The sequence below is a fragment of the Nilaparvata lugens genome, chromosome 1 (genome assembly GCF_014356525.2).
Source record: "Nilaparvata lugens isolate BPH chromosome 1, ASM1435652v1, whole genome shotgun sequence".
Taxonomy (NCBI): Eukaryota; Metazoa; Arthropoda; class Insecta; order Hemiptera; family Delphacidae; genus Nilaparvata; species Nilaparvata lugens.
The window spans coordinates 99,267,472-99,288,195 of NC_052504.1; the positions used below are offsets into that span (position 1 = coordinate 99,267,472).

At 32.9% G+C, this 20,724-nt stretch overlaps 1 protein-coding gene across 1 annotated transcript in view; it reads right to left on the bottom strand.

The window, feature by feature from the left end:
• Positions 1–20,724, bottom strand: part of LOC111054278 (NACHT and WD repeat domain-containing protein 2) — a 129,580-nt gene that overhangs the window by 83,901 nt on the left and 24,955 nt on the right. Inside the window, exons 7-9 of the mRNA XM_039419720.1 lie at positions 10,565–10,763; positions 6,462–6,704; positions 326–537 (exon numbers count right to left, since the gene is read on the bottom strand). Coding sequence (XP_039275654.1) covers positions 326–537; positions 6,462–6,704; positions 10,565–10,763 — 654 coding nt within the window. The remainder of the gene's footprint in view (positions 1–325; positions 538–6,461; positions 6,705–10,564; positions 10,764–20,724) is intronic.

Sequence of the window (20,724 nt, forward strand, 5' to 3'; positions counted from 1 at the left end):
TTTGAATAGTAGCGCTCATCGAATTTCCATCTAGCTGTTCACCCTGTTATCAATATTTGCAGTAGCAGAAGTCTTCGGGGTGAATTACAGCATTTAATTTGGATTTTCGTTTCATGATAATTATTCATCAATTAGCATTCAAGCAAATGCAACTTCCAATTTATTTCCATCTGTAGACATTTTGAGACATTCACAATGAGAGGGCATTGACAAGACAGAGGATCGGCAACGTTTTTCTCCTATCTTTCTCCACTGCCATATTTGTGGAACTCACTATAAAACAAGCATCTCCTTATTCTATTTTTATTTCTATGCTATAATGAACTGTGGTGATACCTTGCAGTTGGGCGGCAACCGGGTGGGCAGCCATGACACATTGTTGGAGTCCTGGGCGCCGGTCATCTGGTCGACCGAGTCGAGGAAGAGGATGAGGGGCTGGTGGGGGGTGGCAATGGTCAGCAGGTGCTTGAAGTGCGCCGTCAGAGGCACCAGGTCATCCGGAATGTCCTCGAACGGCAGCATGTAGTTGTAAGAGATCTGAGAGGACAGAAGAGAACGAGTTAGTCGCCGTGAAGTTCACATTTTTTGTTTTCAGTTTTCATGATTTTTCAGGAGAGCAAAAACAAAGTTCAAAAAATGCTGTATGAAATTTATGAATCTTTATTGAAATTATTAGAATACAAATCGTTGCTCTACACATTTCTTCACTGTGTCCAGTAATGGTTTTTCACATATTGACATTTTTTATACAGGTGTAAACAAAAATATGTACGCCTTGAAGCCTTTTTATCAAAGTATTTTATGCGACTGTCGGCCTCAGTAACTACTTTTTACTTTCCTTGCCCTATTACCATAGGTAAAGAAAGTATTGCTTTCCGAAAAAAATTAAGGTACCCCAATTTCTAAATTTCTATACGTTTCAAGGTCCCCTGAGTCCGAAAAAGTGGTTTTTGGGTACTGGTCTGTATGTGTGTGTGGGTGTGTGTGTGTGTGTGTGTGTGTGTGTGTGTGTGTGTGTGTATGAGTGTATGTGCGTCTGTGTACACGATATCTCATCTCCCAATTAACGGAATGACTTGAAATTTGGAACTTGAGGTCCTTTCACTATAAGGATCCGATACGAACAATTTCCAAACAAAAATACGAACACGATCAAATGCAATTAAAGATGGCGAAAATGTTGTCAAAAACAGGGTTTTTCGTGATTTTCTCGGAAACGGCTCCAACGATTTTGATCAAATTCATACCTAGAATAGTCATCGATAAGCACTATCAACTGCCACAAGTCCCATATCTGTAAAAATTTCAGGAGCTCCGGCCGCCCCATCAATGCAAAGTTCGATTTTAGATTCCCAATTATCAGTCTTCAGATACAATTTAAACAAAAAAATGGAGTACATTGAGCATAAAAATCTCTACAATTAATGTTCAGTAACATTTTCACCTAAAATCAAATCAAATCAAATCAAATTTATTTATTTACCAATTCACTGGAAATTTACAAAATAACACTTATCAACTAATATACATTGGTGTGGCTGGAAAAAGAAGCCTTGAGCTCCAGCCACGAGTTCGAAAATATTCTTTAAATTATTTGTACATTTGCCGTGATAATATTCTAAAATACAAACTAAAAGATAGTAAACCAAAAACAAAAAATATGTATAAATAAAAACAAAAATCAATTTTCGAATCAGAAATCAACAAGCCCAATAACAAAAATAGGTAATATAGAAATAATAATAATAATAATAATAATAAAAAAAAATTTTTTTTCAGGTAATAAAAAAAAAACCAAGTTTAAACTGAGCGTGTTAAAAACAAGTCATAATTAAGTTATAGTAATTTAGTTTCGATTTTAAAAAAGTAATTCTCTTTTACCCAGGATCTTATTTTATTTAATTTATTACTTGTAATTTTATCCCTAATGAAATCGTCTGGTATCCTATTTATTAGCTTATCGCTCTGGAACTTGAATTGATGATTGCTGGTTGTCAATGCAGTGAAATTTATACTGTAAGCACTTACACTTGCTGGTCTTAAATTGTAAGTGACATTGCGTTGAGTAAATAGATGTGTATTCTTATTTATGAATATAATTAAGTTTGTTATGTACGTTTGGCGAAGCGTTGGTAAGTTTATCTCATCAAATATTAGTCTGCTAGGATAGCGTCTTGGTCTTCCTAGCGCAGCTCTGATGATATGCTTTTGAATAGTAAAAAGTTTATTGAAATGGGTGTCAAAGGCTGCTCCCCATACTTCTATATTGTAGTGGAAGATTGAGTGAGCATATGCATTGTAAATAAAATTGAAGATAAGCTTTAAATTCGAGAAAGTGTGATTATTCAATTACAAATTATGGTTGATTCTATTAAATCATTCACTATGAAGAGATAGCAGACCTCATGTGTGTCTCCAGCGTTATTGCCCTGTCACCAGCTGGCTCAAATCTTTGAATAGTAGACTTGAGATGCGCGGGAACACTAGCGTCAGGTGATCAATTTTCATAACGGTAAGGAAAGTTGTGTGAGTGCGCCACACCAGATTTTTTATATAGGTGTAAACAGAATAATGTACGACTTGAAGCCTTTTTATCAAAGTATTTTATGCGACTGAATCAAGAATCAAGAATCAAGAATCTAGAATCAAGAATCAAGAATCAAGAATCAAGAATCAAGAATGTTTTATTGTCACAAACAAAATAATTGCATTGACAAAAGTCACTTCATAAGGATACAGTAGACTGTCGGCCTCAGTAACTACTTTTTAGCCCTTGTTTTGTAATCAATTTTTATATCACCATCTCAAACATGTCTAGTACCTCAATATGGCAATACTCAATTGGCATTTCATTTTATTTTTAATGGTATTTTCCCATGTTGTCCTGCTTTTATTATGTATTTCATTACATTTATTACATTCCTTAATCACAACATCAAATTAATGATTGGGAGAGAATCAACAGGATAAACCCAAAACTGTTCCTCTCCCTAATTTTGATAAAAATAGTCCAAATGAGTTTATGAAAACACTTATAAAGATCACAAAAATTTACAGTGCAAATATACATTATACTAAAAATTTTGTATCTCGGTTGATCAGAAAGATGAAACAAATTATTATTACACTTGAAAATGCATTAATAAATTGAAAAATATTAAAAAACTTGATAAATTTGAAGCCATAAAAATCACAAAAACATTCACTATCAGCATAATATTCATATTCATAATATTCATTTAGATGTTGTAATTTTCTATTTCTGCCAATAAAAACTTAACCCTTTTTGATCTTGATTTGAGTTGATTTGTATTAATTGAATAGACTTAGAACGTTGATTTGTATTATTTATATCAATACCCTATTGGAGCGTCTTGAAGGGGATAAGTTCACTTGTATCATTTATATCAATACCTATTTATTTTCTTGAAAGTTATAAGTTGACTATATTTTATATCAAACATGAATGATTTTTTCCGAGATGGAACTACTATTAAAATAGCCTACTTACTATTCAAAATCACACACCAAACTGGCATAAGTTTTGGATACAGAAAGGTCATCTATAGTGAGGTCCACATTATAATGACAGTCTTTGATTGGCAATGGAATTTCTATCCTTGTCTATCATTCAACAACGCGGATAGCGCTATCTCTTTCTCGCTTTGCTCTGTTGCCAGATCGTCTTTTAACAATGCAGAATCAATAATTAATTAACAAAATATTTTATACCAACTATGAAAATCCATTATGAAATTATTGAAAAATATAATTTCTTACTTGATAAAAAATAATTGATTATTTTAACAATAAACCTGTATCAGCTACCGTCTATAGAAGGCATTGACAAGACAGAGGTTTGACAGAGGTGCTCCTATATTCCTCCACTGCGATTATAACGTGGACCCCACTATACAGATTTATACACAAGTAATTTGATTTATAAGCAGTGGTGATGGGAAAAATTCTGACTCCATACCAAAAAGTGTTAGACAAGGCAGCTCCGTATCCCCATATTATTTATTGAATCTATAGTGAGGTCCAGGTTGTATAGCATTGGAGAAAGATAGGAGAACAACGTTGCCGATCCCTGTCTTGTCAAAACCTTCCATAGACGGTAGCTGATACAGGTTTATTGATGTCAACTGTTCATTCTCGTTTAAAATGATCAATTATATTTCATCAGCAAGAAAGTATATTTTTAAATTATTTCATAACGAATTCTCATAATTGAGATGAGATATTTTGTTAATTGATTATCGATTCTACATTGTTAAAAGACGATCTGGTAACAGACCAAAGCGAGAAAGAGATAGGGCTATCAGCTTTGTTGAATGATAGGGAAGGATAGCATTACCATTGTTAATCAAACACTGCCATTACAACGTGGACCTCACTATAGATCGTCTATCTTTCAACTATCTCTTTCTCGCTTTGCTCTGTTGCCAGATCGTCTTTTAACAATGTAGAATTAATAAATAATTAACAAAATATTCCATCTCAATATATGAAAATTCATTATTATTGAAAAATATAATTTCCTGCTTAATAGAATATAACTGATTATTTTAAACGAGAATGAACCGTTAATATTACATCAATGAACCTGTATCAGCTACCGTCTATGGAAGGTTTTGTCAAGACAGGGATCGGCAACGTTGTTCTCCTATCTTTCTCCAATGCTATACAACCTGGACCTCACTATAGATTTAATAAATAATATGGGGATACGGAGCTGCCTTGATTATTTTGAACGAGAATGAACAGTTAATATTACATCAATAAACCTGTATCAGCTATCCTCCATAGAAGGCATTGACACTCTACTTTGTAGACGGCAACGTTGTTCTATTTTTCTCCACTGCCATCATAACGTGGACCTCACTATATAGGCCTATTAATTACACAATTATTAAACTATATGATTATTAGATATTTAATATATTTAAGGAACAATTCTTCGAATTTTCCGTGAGCTCCCATATTTTTGTAAATGGATGAAAATACATTGACATTATTTTCAACTGTATTCCAATTAATGATTGATCAAAAACTTCAATATTCCTATCCCTCGTTGAGTCAATCAACACCGATAACATAATATTTTATCTTTTAAGATGTTGAGAATAATTGACCGAGCGAAGTGAGGTCTAAGATTCAAGTCGACGGTTTGGCATTTCTCTTGATGTTTAAATGTTTATATGTTGCGCATTTACGGAGAAACGCGGTAATAGATTTTCATGGAATTTAACAGGAATAGTATATTATAAGAATAAATCACAGGACTTCAATCACACTTTATAGTCAGCTGCTCAAGATTAGAAAATGTTAGTGATAAACTACATCCAGTTTACTAGGTATGTTCCTTTTTAAATTGCGCGTCGACGTATATACAATGTTTTAGGAAATTTTGGCATTTTAAGGATAATATAAAAGGAAAAAGGAGCCTCCTTCATACGCCAATATTAGATTAAAAATCAGACTATAGAATTATTCATCATAAATCAGCTGACAAGTGATTACACAGATGTGTGGAGAAGCCAGTCTATTGCTGTATTTCCATAAGGTCTATAGTTTCAATCAGGTAGCCCACTTGTGGATGAGAATACTGCGTGAGGTCTACTGATCACAGAACTACTAGTAGTTCTGTGAACAGTGAACCTCACGCAGTATTCTAATCCACAAGTACCTGATTAATTACTTGTATAGAAATACCTTATGGAAATACAGCAATAGACTGGATTCTCCACACATCTGTGTAATCACTTGTTAGCTGATTTATGATGAAAAATTCTATAATGTGATTTTTAATCCAATATTGGCGTATGAAGGAGGCTCCTTTTTCCTTTTATATTATCCTTGAAATGCGAAATTTCCAAAAACCTTGTATATTCGTCGACGCGCAGTTAAAAAAAGAACATACCAAATTTTATGAAAATCTATCACCGCGTTTCGCCGTAAATGCGCAACATATAAACATTCAAAAATTAAATTGAGACAGTCCGGGACTGCAGTTAGAACTGTAAGTGGATGGGGAATCCGGCAGGCGGATCGTTGGACTGTCAACTGCCGCACGGTGCGACAGTTCAACGATCGGACTGACCACGACTACGACGCCACTGAACGGCCTGCGGTCCGCGTCTGCAGTCCGTACTGACGTGAACATTTTTCAACAGTCCACAGTCCACCGTTCACAGTTCTGACTGCAGTCAAGAACTGCAGTTCGAACTGTAAGTGGATGGGGGGCCTAACAGAAATTCCAAACCGTCGACTTGAATCTTAGACCTCACTTCGCTCGGTCAACTCGTTAAATTCACAGTAGATTCATCAACCTCTATGGGTTTAAGGATTATGTGAAAATCAAATACAATCAGAGAACCTAAACACTCAGAGGATCGGCAACGTTGTTCACTTATCTTTCTTCACTGCCATTTTAACGTGGACCTGACTATAGTGCTCACCTGTTGACAGATGGATATGAGGGTGGGCGTGAGGGCCGAGCTGTCAGGTGTGGTGCCCAGGAATCTGATGATGCAGATTGGTTTGGCACCCGCGAACCACTTGGTCGAACTGAGGCCGGCCGACATTGCCAGCAGGGATGTCTTGCCACAACCTCCCTCACCGTACAACACCAGGGGTTTGTCTGACAACCCTTTCATGTACTGCTCGATGCGGATCAGTTCCTCTTCTCTGCCGTAGAATACCTACAAAATAATCACAAGAGCAAGACATTTTATTTAGATATTAGAATAGAATAGAAAAAGTCTCAATTCATCAGATGTAAGAAAAACATTAGAACAGTGTCAATAAATTACAATGTGTGATGGTGATGATATTGAAATAAATTTATTAATTATGGGTTTGTGTTTTCATAGAGATAAATTTAGTATGGGTTCATTCGAAACGTGTAGAATTAGGACTTCAACAATGAGACTTCAGTGATCTTGTAGCTGAATTTTGTGTGTAAATTTTATCGTGAGAAATCTATTTTTCTCTTAAAAAGTAATTTTCTCACATTAAGATTTTGCTAACTTGCGTCCGGGAAGACTCCAATTTTATGCAGGGTTGAGGTATTCTCACGGAACTGTATTTCCGTTAGCGATGGAAAATACACGAGTATTTGGGAATTTATCAAACTTGCATTATTTTCCTCTACCACGGAATTATGCTCGTTTCCACGTGGACCGTTGTCTCGTTGGTGGAAGGGGAACATAATTTGTGTGGAAAAAGAGCAGTTCCAATCAAGCCGCGGCCGGAATCAGATAAAATCTAGAGGTAGCCTCGGACCTCGAAGGCCCTATTTGAACGTGTTACATGTGGTGAAATATAAGTATTGCCTAAATTTTCAAAATGTTTGATTCGTCCGATTTTGTTATTTAAAGTAGTTTGAATTATTGTGTATGCATTTTATTGTTTATCAACAACGTAGTGTAGTGAAAGGTTTCAGACGTGATGAGATTAATAGTTCTAAAGATAGCGAGTGCCATTATATTGTCTTGATCATGTTTTAGAATCCCAAATTGACCGAGTTCCTAATTATATTAATTTAGTAGAAAATTGAGTAAAGTCCACGCTACCTTCGTAAACAAACTACCAGAGATCAGAGTTAGCAAAATCTTACAGGCGGTTTTTTTTTTGTCATAGAATGTTTTGAATAGGGTTGTGTGGCAGAGAGGACCAGGAGTCCTAACTCCGCCCTAATAAAGGCATATAATCAATCAATCAATGTGTAATAAATTTTTGCAGCTTATTTGTTGTCCAATTTCAAAGTAAATTGACTCATCGAATAAAATTTAGAAATTGATCAGAATGCAGAAAGTTTGTTATTAATAAAGTCCCAGGACTCGCCCTTTAGAATTCAGAGATCTCTGAATTCTACCCCCATCTGGGTCAGTAACAAATGTAAATATAAATAACTAGGCTAGCCTAGTATAGCCTATATAGGCAGAAACGTTTCGTCAAAAATCAATGTTAAACTCTTGAAAAGAATACAGCGACAATTTGACCAGATATCCCTTTAGATTATTTGCAAACATTCTTGGATCTTCTAATATTTTGAGACTGCTTGGCAACTTTACAAAACACTCCTTATCTCTGATGTATATGGTTTGTATGACTGTTTTTTGTTCAATAAATAAACTCAAATATAAACTTATTTCGTTAAAAGATCTAATCTGTGCCTCTGCTCTATTATACGACCAAACCTTGTATTATAACCGCGTGTTATTTCTCAAGTTTGTGTCACCAAATTTTTTGAAAAATACTATAACATCATATTATATATATTGTTGAAATTCCTAGGTCTGAGAGAGCTAATTTTACAAAATCAGTTCTTTTGAGGTTCAGCATAATTCTTATTGCTCGTTTTCGCTGTTTTAGAATTCTATCAAGGTTACTTTTACTTGTACTATGCAGAGTCCGTATGATAGATGTGCATATACTACTGAGTGGTATATTAATTTTAATATATTTGTATACTACATAAACTGGACATTCATATTGTTATATTTATAGTAACAAGAACAAATAACAATCATTTATCTTCCTTCATCTCCGCCATAAAATACCAACAGAATAATCACGAGAGCAAGACATTTTATTCAGATATTGTTATATTTCAAAAAGTAATTTATGGTACACAATTCAGTACAATTCATGGAGTATTGAACAGTGCACTTTGTTGTGAAGCACATATTAATATTGTGCACTTTGCACATTATATTGACTTCTCATGGTTGTTTTATTCATTGCTTATAACTGAACATGATTGATTATTTGACTCTGTGCGACAGATTTATCAAGCATGTGATACATTTGAAACATAGATAACTTTTGCATGAGTAAATAAATAAACAAATTTTGTTACATCTGAATGTTCTAGTAGTTTTGTGAACAGTAGACCACACACAGTTTTCTTATCCACAAATATTTGGTTTGATCTGTTCACCAGCTTCTCCAGACATCTGTGTAATGCATGCAATGAATAATCCACTTGCAAGCTGATTGATTATGAATAGTTCTATAGTCAGATTATACAGTGATATCGGAGTATGGAGGAAATTCCTTCTCCTTTAATATTATCTTTAAAATGCAAAATTTCAAAAAACCTTGTGTATACATCGACGCGCAGTTGAAAAAGGAATATTCCTGCCAAATCTCATCGAATTCTATCAACGGGTTTGGCAGTAAATGCGTTACATACATACAGATAAACAAAAGAAATCCGTGTTAAAACATAGACCTCACTGCGTTCGGTCAATCATGTCATACCTAAATAAATAGAAATAATAATCTCAGTACTCTTTTTTGAATTATGATATTTTATCACAACATGTTTCAACATGCATGCCATTTTCAAGTGATATGTAGTGATATGATTTACTTCATAAAATAATTATTTTTGATGAAATAATTCAAAAAAAGTATAGGCCAACTAAGATTTCTATTTCGTATTTATATTATAAATAAATAAAGCCTTTATTTAGTCTCCAGACAACATTTTTCAATACATCATTAGAAAAACAATTTACAATCTATTACAAACCATTCATCTTCAGTTTTCAATACACTAGAGAAATTCTTCTTTTTTTATATAAATACATATATAAATCTTCAAATGAAATAGAGTCCGTACAGTCGTACAAATTTAGTTTTTACTCCTGTTATACAGGAGTATTTTTTTCCTTCCTCGAGCAAAATGAAAAATGATAGTTTATGAAATTTAACGAAATCGAAAGAATAATATAATATAAAGAAGAATATAATAAAACAATAATTTCCTTTTCCAATACATAAATTTGTTAATTTCTCTGGAAACTAGGCCCACTAGTGGGCATAGGCCTCCCCCAGGTTTTTCCATCTCTGCCTGTTTTTCGCCGTCTCCATCCAGTTTATACCTGCAGTCTTTACGATATCATCCTTCCATCTGGCTTTCTGTCGACCTACTCTTCTTGTTTTCCACGTTGGCTCCCAACTGGTGACTTTTCTCGTCCATCTGTCGTCTTCTAATCTTGCGATGTGGCCAGCCCATTTCCATTTCAGCAACTTCACTGTTTTTGTCACATCCTCAAGGTTTGTAATACTTCTTATAAAAGAGTTCCTGATTCTTTGTTGTCTTTTTATATTCAAGATGCTTCTTTCCATTGCTGTTTGAGTGACTTGAACTTTTTTCAGCGACGTTTTCTTACAAGCCCAGGTCTGTGCTCCATATATTATAAGTGCTGGCATTATACATGATTTTATCACTTTGGCCTTTGTTGAAATATTGAGCTCTTTATTTCATATGTAGTGATGTGATTTACTTCATAAAATAATTATTTTTGATGAAATAATTCAAAAAAAGTATAGGCCAACTGACGAGATTTTTATTTCGTATTTATATTACAAGTGCCATTTCTGTTTATATTATAAACAGAAAAGAGACAATGTCATACCTAATATCTCATGTGATACGTACATTTCAAGAAACATATCGTGACACATGTGACACATTTTAAGCGACATATTGTGTCACATGTGACACATTTGAAGCAAAATATCGTGTGACATGTGACATGGCACTCACCTTGACAGAATTGTTGCACGCATGCAGATGTTGCAGGATTTCAGTGACAATTTGTCCCTGTGGTGAAGAGTCCTCCTTTCTCATGGCGCGGTCCACCAGTTTCACTATATTCTTGTAGAAATGTGTGATAAAATGCTGCAAATACTCTTCGTGTGTCTCTGGGTCCAAGCCTTCACGCCCGATCCATTCTATCGTGTACCTGGAAGTACAAAGAAATTTACAATAATTTACAGAAATATTCGATAATTTTGATTACCGTATTGTAAATTACTGAAAATTGTCATGTCAATATTTTTTACTTTCCTTGCCCTACTACCATAGGTAAGGAAAGTATTGCTTTCCAAATAAATTTAAGATACCCTAATTTCAAGTTTTCTATACGTTTCAAGGTCCCCTGAGTCCAAAAACATGATTTTTGGGTGTTGGTCTGTGTGTGTGTGAATGTGTGTATGTGTGTATGTCTGTGAACACGATAACTCCATTTCTAATTAACCGATTGACTTGAAATTTCAAACTTAAGGTCCTTATACCATGAGGATCCGACAATAAGAAATTCAATTCAAGATGGTGGGAAAAATGGCGGATAATTACTAAAAAACCATGTTTTTCACGATTTTATCAAAAACGGCTCTAACGATTTTCTTCAAATTTATACCATGGATAGCTATTTATAAGCCCTATCAACTGACATGAGTCTCATTTCTGGGAAAATTCCAGGAGCTCCGTAATATTCTTGAGAAAAATGGCGGATAATTACTAAAAAACCATGTTTTTCACGGTTTTCTCGAAAACGACTCTAAGGATTTTCTTCAAATTTATACCATAGATAGCTATTTATAAACCCCATCTACTGACATGAGTCTCATTTCTGGGAAAATTGCAAGAGCTCCGTAATATCCTTGAGAAAAATGGCGGATAGTTACTAAAAAACAATAAAAAAGATTTTCTCAAAAATGACTTGACCGATTTATTTCAAATTCATACCCTCTATACTTATATATTTATCAGCTCTATCAACTGGCATGAGTCTTTTTACTGGGAAAATAATGGGGGTCCACCCCATCCTTGAGAAATGGTCTTTTTAAACTCCTTCTCGTGCATGCGGAGGTAGGTAGGTAGAGCAGTTCATAAAAAGAACACATAGTCGAGATATTTCATCTGTAGAACAGCTGTTTTGATGACTTTCAAAAAATCATCGAATTTCACAATTTACACAAAGGAAAAAGTACTCTGAAAACAATTATATATACATTTAGTAGTATAGTAGGTATACACATTTAGTAGTCTACATTTAGTCTACACATTTAGTAGGTATACACATTTAGTAGTCTGATCGTAGTTTCAAATATGTTGCCGCCAATCGTCATTATGTTATTCCCCTTTAAGATTGGGGCTTACAGTTCAATGAGCAAGGAAAGTTGTGTGAGTGTACCACACCAGATTTTTAATGATTAATGCAAAAAGTAGATAATCAAAATGATAGGGAGAGAAAAAATTAGGTAACCTTGTGCTATTCCTCTCCCAAATTTGGATAAGGTTACACATAGTCCGAAATAGGTTAAGTCTTGTAGTTGTTCACTTCACAAAATTTCCCAGTCTCTTTTACAAAGTGGATTTTTAAATTGAGATGCTTCAAAACCAAACATAGAAGAAATATTTCACATTAGTATCACTAAAATAGGAGATATTCACATATTAAAGAAATATTTTCGAAGAACCAAAAAAAAGGGTCTATTTCTTATATACGTTTGATCTTTATGCCTGATCCACTATATCGTGTATGTGTATTTAAAAGTACAATGAAATTAACAATTTAATCTGATATTAAAAATTATGCATAGAGCCTATGACACTCACCCTCTTAAATTTATTTTTGATTCAAAAGTACATAATTAAGACAATTTAAAAAAACCCCAGGTTATATTCAAGTGAATCCCTCTTTGTTGCATTTAATGTAATGACAATAAGGCAACTTTATTTCAAGAGACTTCTTAAACATATTGTTAAAAACAAAGATACATTTATCAGAACTGATAAACTGTTTTATAACTTAAGACCTGACACATCTTTGAGATATATTATCCACGATTCAAAGTTGAGCTTTATAAGAAGACAGATCATGTATATGAGCACTAGATTTATAAATATTTTACCATTTGATTTTGAATTAGAAGTCCGAGATAGAATGATTGATACTTGGATTAAGGAGAGGTTCTTTTTTTCACTGGGAGCGGAATGGTGGTAGTGTGAATTTGATTTGTCTTTTTTTCTCATTTAATTTTGTTTTTCATTCGTTTTTAAGCTATCTATGTATTTACTCGTTTATTCTTTTTAGTTGATCTACTTTTTTCAAGTTTTTGTTTTTTTATTTATTTATATAAATACTCCCACCAGCGGGCAAGATGTTTTTTCTTTTGCTGGAGGCGCCTAAAAAATTCTACTTTTATCTTAGGTTTTCATGATTAGTCAAGTTCTATTCTATGTTATTTCTTAGTTCAAGATATTGTGATCTGATATTATATTATTAGGTAATTTGGAGTATTGTAAAATTGGAGATTCTCACGACAATGAAAGAAAACTTGTTCTATTACATTTTTATAGGTTTGTCAACTCCTACAGTGTACGGTTATTCAAAACATATTAATTTTGAAAATACAATTCAACATAATATATTTGAGTAGGCCTACAATAGAATTGACAATTTGTTCTGATATTCGGTAATAATTTAGATTGTAAAACTGGAAAATTATTGTCATGTCAATGAAAGACAATCTGGTATGTTTCATTACAGGGTTGTCAACTTGTACAGTGTACGGCTTTATCCAAACAGTTGTCATTTTTATGTGTAAATTAAAAAATCAAACCTTTTCCAACTCTATTTTATATCTCACAACATTGATTCGATTTATAATATTTATGTCATTTCCAAGAGAGTGAAAGAAATGAATCAAAACATGTGAGAAATAAAATAAAGTTTACAATAGGGTAGCCTACTCTGATTTTTCAATTTTCACATAATAAATACGAGAAGCCCTTATCAAGAGAGTGGATACAGTTATGTGATTGTTCACAATATTTCTATTTTTGCATGATGCCTAAATATTGTATACATATTCCTATGCCTTAATTATAATTATGAGAACATTTAATGATTTTATTCTCACCTTTGATAGTTGCTAGCTTCGATCTTGGCAGTCAGTCTTTCATCTCTCAAATTGGCGAGCAGTCGGGAGGCCTCAATGTCCACGCTTCGATTCATTATGTCCAGAAACAGCGAAGCCTTCTTCAGATTCTGGAGATTGATGTTGTTTATGTAGCGCACATAGGCCAGGCAATGGTTCTTCGTGTTCTTCACATTCAGAACTCCGTTTATCACTTCTCTCTCTGTCACTGAAAAACAAAATTCGGAAAAATATTTGAGTTAGTGGAAGACTCGATTATTGACCGAGCGAAGTGAGGTCCAAGATTCAAGTCGACGGTTTGGCATTTCTCTTGATGTTTTAATGTTTAAATATTTATATGTTGCGCATCTACGGCGAAACGCGGTAATAGATTTTCATGAAATTTGACAGGTATGTTCCTTTTCAAATTGCGCGTCGATGTATATACAAGGTTTTTGGAAATTTTGCATCTCAAGGATAATATATGAAAGGAAAAAGGAGCCTCCTTCATACGCCAATATTAGAGTAAAAATCAGACTATAGAATTATTCATCATAAATCAGCTGTTTAGTTGACTATAATACTACCAGTTCAAAAACATCGAACATCTTGAAAATGTATCTTTCCATCAACGTTGTAGACAGTTGCAGCCAGACCTGATAACAGCGCTCACACTTACTAACAGCGACTATGAATTATTCATCATAAATCAGCTGACAAGTAATTACACAGATGTGTGGAGAAGCCAGAGTCTATTACTGTATTTGTATAAGGTCTATAGTTTCAATCGAAGACATTAAAGAGGTATGCATCTTTAAGCTAGGTTTACACCAAAGTTAGTAACAAAATGGTTATGTTCAATCTAATATGATCTATAAGGATTTAGTTATTAACATTTTGTTAATAACTTTGGTCTAATCGCAGCTTTAAGGTCTTTGGTTTCAATATTTTGTTTTGCAGTCATGGTATTATTATGCGTGCCCATTAGCATCAATATTCTCACATTCGAAAAAACTAATTTAATGGGTGATTAAAAATAAACAAATGAACTAAATAATGCTGGAGAAATTATAATATTTTTGATTGTAAAAATTAATTTTCATCAGATAGCAAGATTATCACGGAACTGGATGAATTATATCATATGGAATACAAATTCAAACGTGAACTGAGTTTGTTTACATTTAAAACAAGTGACATCAGGTACTTGTGGATGATAATACTGCGTGAGGTGTACTGTTCACAGAACTACTAGTTAACTTTATTATTCAATTCTTTATTGATTCATACAACAAGTAGCCTACATCATCAAAAATGATAGGGAGAGAAGAAATAAGTTAACCTTGTGCTATTTTCCTCTCCCAAATTTAGATTTATTTATTTGCATAAATACATAGATAAGATAATTAGATAAGGTTACACAGTCCGAAATAGGTTTAGCCTTGTAGTTGTTCACTTGACAACATTTTCAGTTTTTAATTTTTTTCACAAAGTAGATTTTTAAATTTAAATGCTTCAAAACCAAACATATAAGAAATATTTTAATTTATTATCAATTCAATTTATTCACATCACTCAAGAAACGAGTTTATGAGAGAAGCCTAATGTGTATAGAAGACGTTTTAAAGTGACAGAAATTATTTGTATATTAGTAAGATTGAAAAAGTATTATTTTTTGAAATATTTTCGACAACACTCCAGTTTAATCATTTAAATAGTAATTTATTTATTAAAGCTATTACTCACGTGTGGAGTTCTTTCAAATTTATTCTAGATATTACTGGTTTCAATAACAGCTTATTATTCAAAAAATTATACTATAGCTGCAAAGTCGAAAATTGTGTTCCAAACATCCCCTTCAAATTTCATTGTCAACTGATCTATTGTTGCTGAACAGAAAATTTCACTCTCAACTTTGAAATTTCTGCAACACTCGTAGGGAAATTCGTAAAATAGTGAAAATATACATCAAATTGAAGATAATTTGATGCTCTATCAGCTCATAATGAGCACGGATTTTTTTCATCAAACGTTCGAAAATTATAACACATGGCTACAACACCAGATTTGGAAGGATCGAGGAGAGGCATAGATTGGATTTCTTTAAGAAAAAAAACATGTTTTATGGGGAGAAAATTTTTCAATATACTTCCTAGAGAGTTGAAAGAAATAGAGGAGGTTGAATACCTACAAAAAAAATTAAAGGAATATTTGGTGGAACTATCCCTATACTCTTTGCAGGAGTATGTCAATTTGAATGCAAGATTTTAGAATCTTGTTTTTTATCAAAATTTGTGACTTCTTTATGTGTAAAGGATGATTTTTGTGACGATATTAATAATTCTTGTTGTAATTTGACACTGTTCAGATGTATTTTGTGCATTTTGATGAATAAAGAAATTTTCAATTCAATTCAATTTTCAATTTTCAATTCAATTCAATTCAATAAGGACAAAAAGATGAAAATATTGAAGGCAGAAGTGTGTTTTTTTTTTTCAAAAAATGTCTCACCTTCAAGGGCTGATATCTCAGAAACTATGAGAGATATGGGAAAAATTTAAAAAGACAGAACTTGTTGGTAATTTTGTAAGCTTCATTTTTGCACAGAATACAAATGTTAATAAGATGCACAGTTTCCGAGATATATGCGAAAAATGAAAAAAAATGGTACTTTCAAACCACCCCCACCCCTTTAGCACAGGGGGTAGGGGTGAGGACTTTTGATATGCTAAACCTCTAAAAATCCTCTTAAACTATCCTTGAAAGAGCTGTGGAGTTGGAAATTGTGTTCCAAACTTTTCCCTCTACAATCTTTCGTTGACTGGACTATATTATATTATAGTGTCGTCAGAAATATAGATGAAATACTAATACTCTTCTAATCTTACTATAATACTAAAATACGGTCATTATGTACTGCCACTTTGTAAGTGTCATTCTTTATTAATTTCATACAATAAGTACATCATCGGAATGATAAGGAGAGGAAAAATAAGATAACCTTGTGCTATCTCTCTCCCAAATTTAGATAGGGTTACACATAGTCCGGAATAGTTTTAAGTCTTGTAGTTGTCCACTTCACAGATTTTGCAATCCTTGAATATTCCCACAAAGTAGATTTTCAAATTTAGATGCTTCAAAACAAAACATAGAAGAAATATTGCAGATTATTGTAACTAAAATTGGGAATATTCACATATTGAATAATAAATTTATTCAAAGTTCAGTGATATTAAGTGCAATATTCGACTATAATTCAGTGTTTTAATCATCCTACATTCAATTTTTTTTGTTCATATTTTTGGACAGAAATTGAACTTTAACTTTCCACAGTAAAAGCATCCAGAAGTCATCTCTGAGCTTGCCTTCTATATTTGACAGCCAAACTAATTTGAAAAGTAATGAAGATATGGAAGATTCTATTGGTAGTTTGAGTAAGCATTTGCACAGCTCTGCTCAATCTAATGATAAAAGCGGATTTACAAATGATGCAGAAATGATAGGTGAGTTGAAAGATAATAAACAATCAGTTCAAAGTTCAGGTACATCTATTAGAAGAGTCGTTGCTCTAGAAGAGAATGATTAACCTATAAATGATTCATAACCATTTTTACTTTCCTTGCCCTATTACCATAGGTAAGGAAACTATTGCTTTCCGAAAAAAATTGAGGTACCCCAATTTCTAAATTTCTATACGTTTCAAGGGGTTCTGAGTCCAAAAAACTGGTTTTTAGGTATTAGTCTGTATGTGTGTGTGTGTGTGTGTGTGTGTGTGTGTTTGTGTGTGTGTGTGTGTGTGTGTGTGTGTGTGTGTGTGTGTGTGTGTGTGTGTGTGTGTGTGTGTGTGTATGAGTGTATGTGCGTCTGTGTACACGATATCTCATCTCCCAATCAACGGAATGACTTGAAATTTGGAAAGTAGGGTCCTTACACTATAAGGATCCGACACGAACAATTTCGATCAAATGCAATTCAAGATGGCGGCTAAAATGGCTAAAATGTTGTCAAAAACAGGGTTTTTCGTGATTTTCTCGGAAACGGCTCCAACGATTCTGATCAAATTCATACCTAAAATAGTCATCGATAAGCTCTATAAACTGCCACAAGTCCCATATCTGTAAAAATTTCTGGAGCTCCGCCCCATCAATGCAAAGATCGATTTTAGATTCCCAATTATCAGGCTTCAGATACAATTTAAACAAAAAAAATCAAGTGGAGTAGATTGAGCATGAAAATCTCTACAATTAATGTTCAGTAACATTTTCACCTAAAATTGGAAATAAGCTTTAAATACGAGAAAATGTGATTATTCAATTGCAAATTATTGTTGATTCTATTAAATCATTCACTATGAAGAGATAGCAGACCTCATGTGTGTCTCCAGCGTTATTGCCCTGTCACCAGCTGGCTCAAATCTTTGAATAGTAGATTTGAGATGCGCGGGAACACTAGCGTCAGGTGATCAATTTTCATAACGGCAAGGAAAGTTGTGTGAGTGCGCCACACCAGATTTTTTAGAAATTTTATTATTTTTCAAAATTTGGGAACAGAATAGTTTTGGGCTTTGCCTGTTGTTCTTTCCTGATCATATTCATATGATCTGTAATTGTATCAATAAATGAATAATAATTTTGAAGAAATAGTGAAAAACAAACTTAAAAATATATAGAAGACAAATTATTAAATGAATAGCAGTTTGTCATGGAAAGTAAAATATATGAAAAAGTATCCCCAACAAGTAGGTAGCAACTCAGTTGAAATGTTTAAGATACTACAGTGAGGTTCACGTTATAATGGCAGTGTTTGATTAGCAATGGTATTGCTATCCTTGTCTATCATTCAACAAAGCGGATAGCGCTATCTCTTTCTCGCTTTGCTCTGTTCCCAGATCGTCTTTTAACAATGTAGAGTTTATATTAATTAACAAAATATTTCATTTAATTATGAAAATTATTCAAAATATAATTTCTTGCTTAATAAAATATAATTGATTATTTTAAACGAGAATTAACAGTTAATATTACATCAATAAACCTATATCAGCTACCGTCTATAGAATGCATTGACAAGACAGAGGTTTGGCAATGTTGTTCTCCTATCTTTCTCCACTGCCATTATATCGTGGATATGTGTACAACAAAATAGCCTATGTGTGATAATTTTTTAAAAATGGTGGAGATAATTTTGAAAATGTAAAATGTTTTTTTCTGTGAAAATTGAGTTTCAATCTTCTTTAACCTCAAAATTGTTCCAGCAATCAGTTTTTTACTTTAATATGTGTACGTTGTTCTCCTATCTTTCTCCACTGCCATTATAACGTGGACCTCACTATGAATGTTTTTGCTTGCACAAGTTGGTAATTCCTTAAGACACGTTGTCACTCTGAAAGGATTGTCTCTTCTTGTGATAAGCCGGTTGACAGCCAGTAAATCTTTTTGCAGTGACGGTATTCGAATTGGGAACTGTTTTCCTTTGGTTTTCAACTTTCAGCAAAAGAGCTACAAGTTATCTTTGAGGTAAATGTGGAATATTTTTCTTCTATGTTTGGTTTTGAAGCATCCGAATTCAAAAATCTACTTTGTGAAAATAATTGGGGACTGAAAATTTTGTGAAGTGAACAACTACAAGACTTGACCTATTTCGGACTTTGTGTAACCTTGTCTAAATTTGGAAGAGGAATAGCACAAGGTTAGCCTACCTTATTTTTTCTCTCTCTATCATTTTGATGATGTACTTATTGTATCAATCAATCAATAAAAAAAGATTCATATGATTCTCGAATAGACCTAGCATAATGTGTCAGTGCAAGTTATGATATAATACATCAATATATAATATAATATTCATAAATGGACCTCTTATATTATTATCAACAGTTGTTTAGAGAAAATGATGAGGACCTCCAAAGGATCCTCTATAGTGAGGTTCACGTTATTATAATGGCAGTGCAGAAAGATAGGAGAACAACGTTGCCGATCCTCTGTCTTGTCAATGCATTCTATAGACGGTAGCTGATACAGGTTTTATTGATGTAATATTAACTGTTCATTCTCGTTTAAAATAATCAATTATATTTCATTAAGCAAGAAATTAATTTTTCAATAATTTTATAATAAATTTTCATAATTAAGATGAAAAATTTTGTGAATTAATTATTAATTCTACATTGTTGAAAGACGACCATTAGAATCTAAGGGATTCAGAATTTCTAGTGTAATGGTTGTGAACGTAGCTATTTACAGAAATACTTGCTACATTATTTTTTACATACATAAGACATTCAAGAATGTAAAATAGCTGGTACTGTCAAAATCTTGAATTTTTTAAATAAATCTACACAATGTTTCAGGTTTGTTAATGTAATATTAACTTTTTATTCACGTTTAAAATAATCAATTATATTTCATTAAGCAAGAAGTTAATTTTTCAATAATTTTATAATAAATTTTCATAATTTAAGATGGAATATTTTGTTAATTAATTATTAATTCTACATTGTTGAAAGACGATCTGGCAACAGAACAAAGCGAGGAAGAGATAGCGCCATCCGCTTTGTTGGATGATAGATAAGGATAGCAATACCATTGCTAAACAAACACTGCCATTATAACGTGGACCTCATGATAGTAATGTATAAGAGATCATACTCTCTAGTAATGTATAGAAGTTTGGGTTATATGTGTATAAGCCAATTCTTTCCTTATTTTATTAAAGATAGATTATTATAGATGTATACTGAATTAGAAGAAATTTCAACTGACAGCGTTTATATACAATTTATTCTTTTATTGATTGATACAATAAGTCTTGTAGTTGTTCACTTAATTGTAATTCTGAATTGCTGAATTTTCAGTGTAGTTACTGAATTACTGTCAGTGTAATTCTAAAAATTATTATTGTTGTATTATTCAAAGGCAGAATAAAATTTATCCTATACAATTGAACGAGCAATTTCTGTTAATATGTTTAGATGTTTGTATTTCACCGGATCTCGAAAAC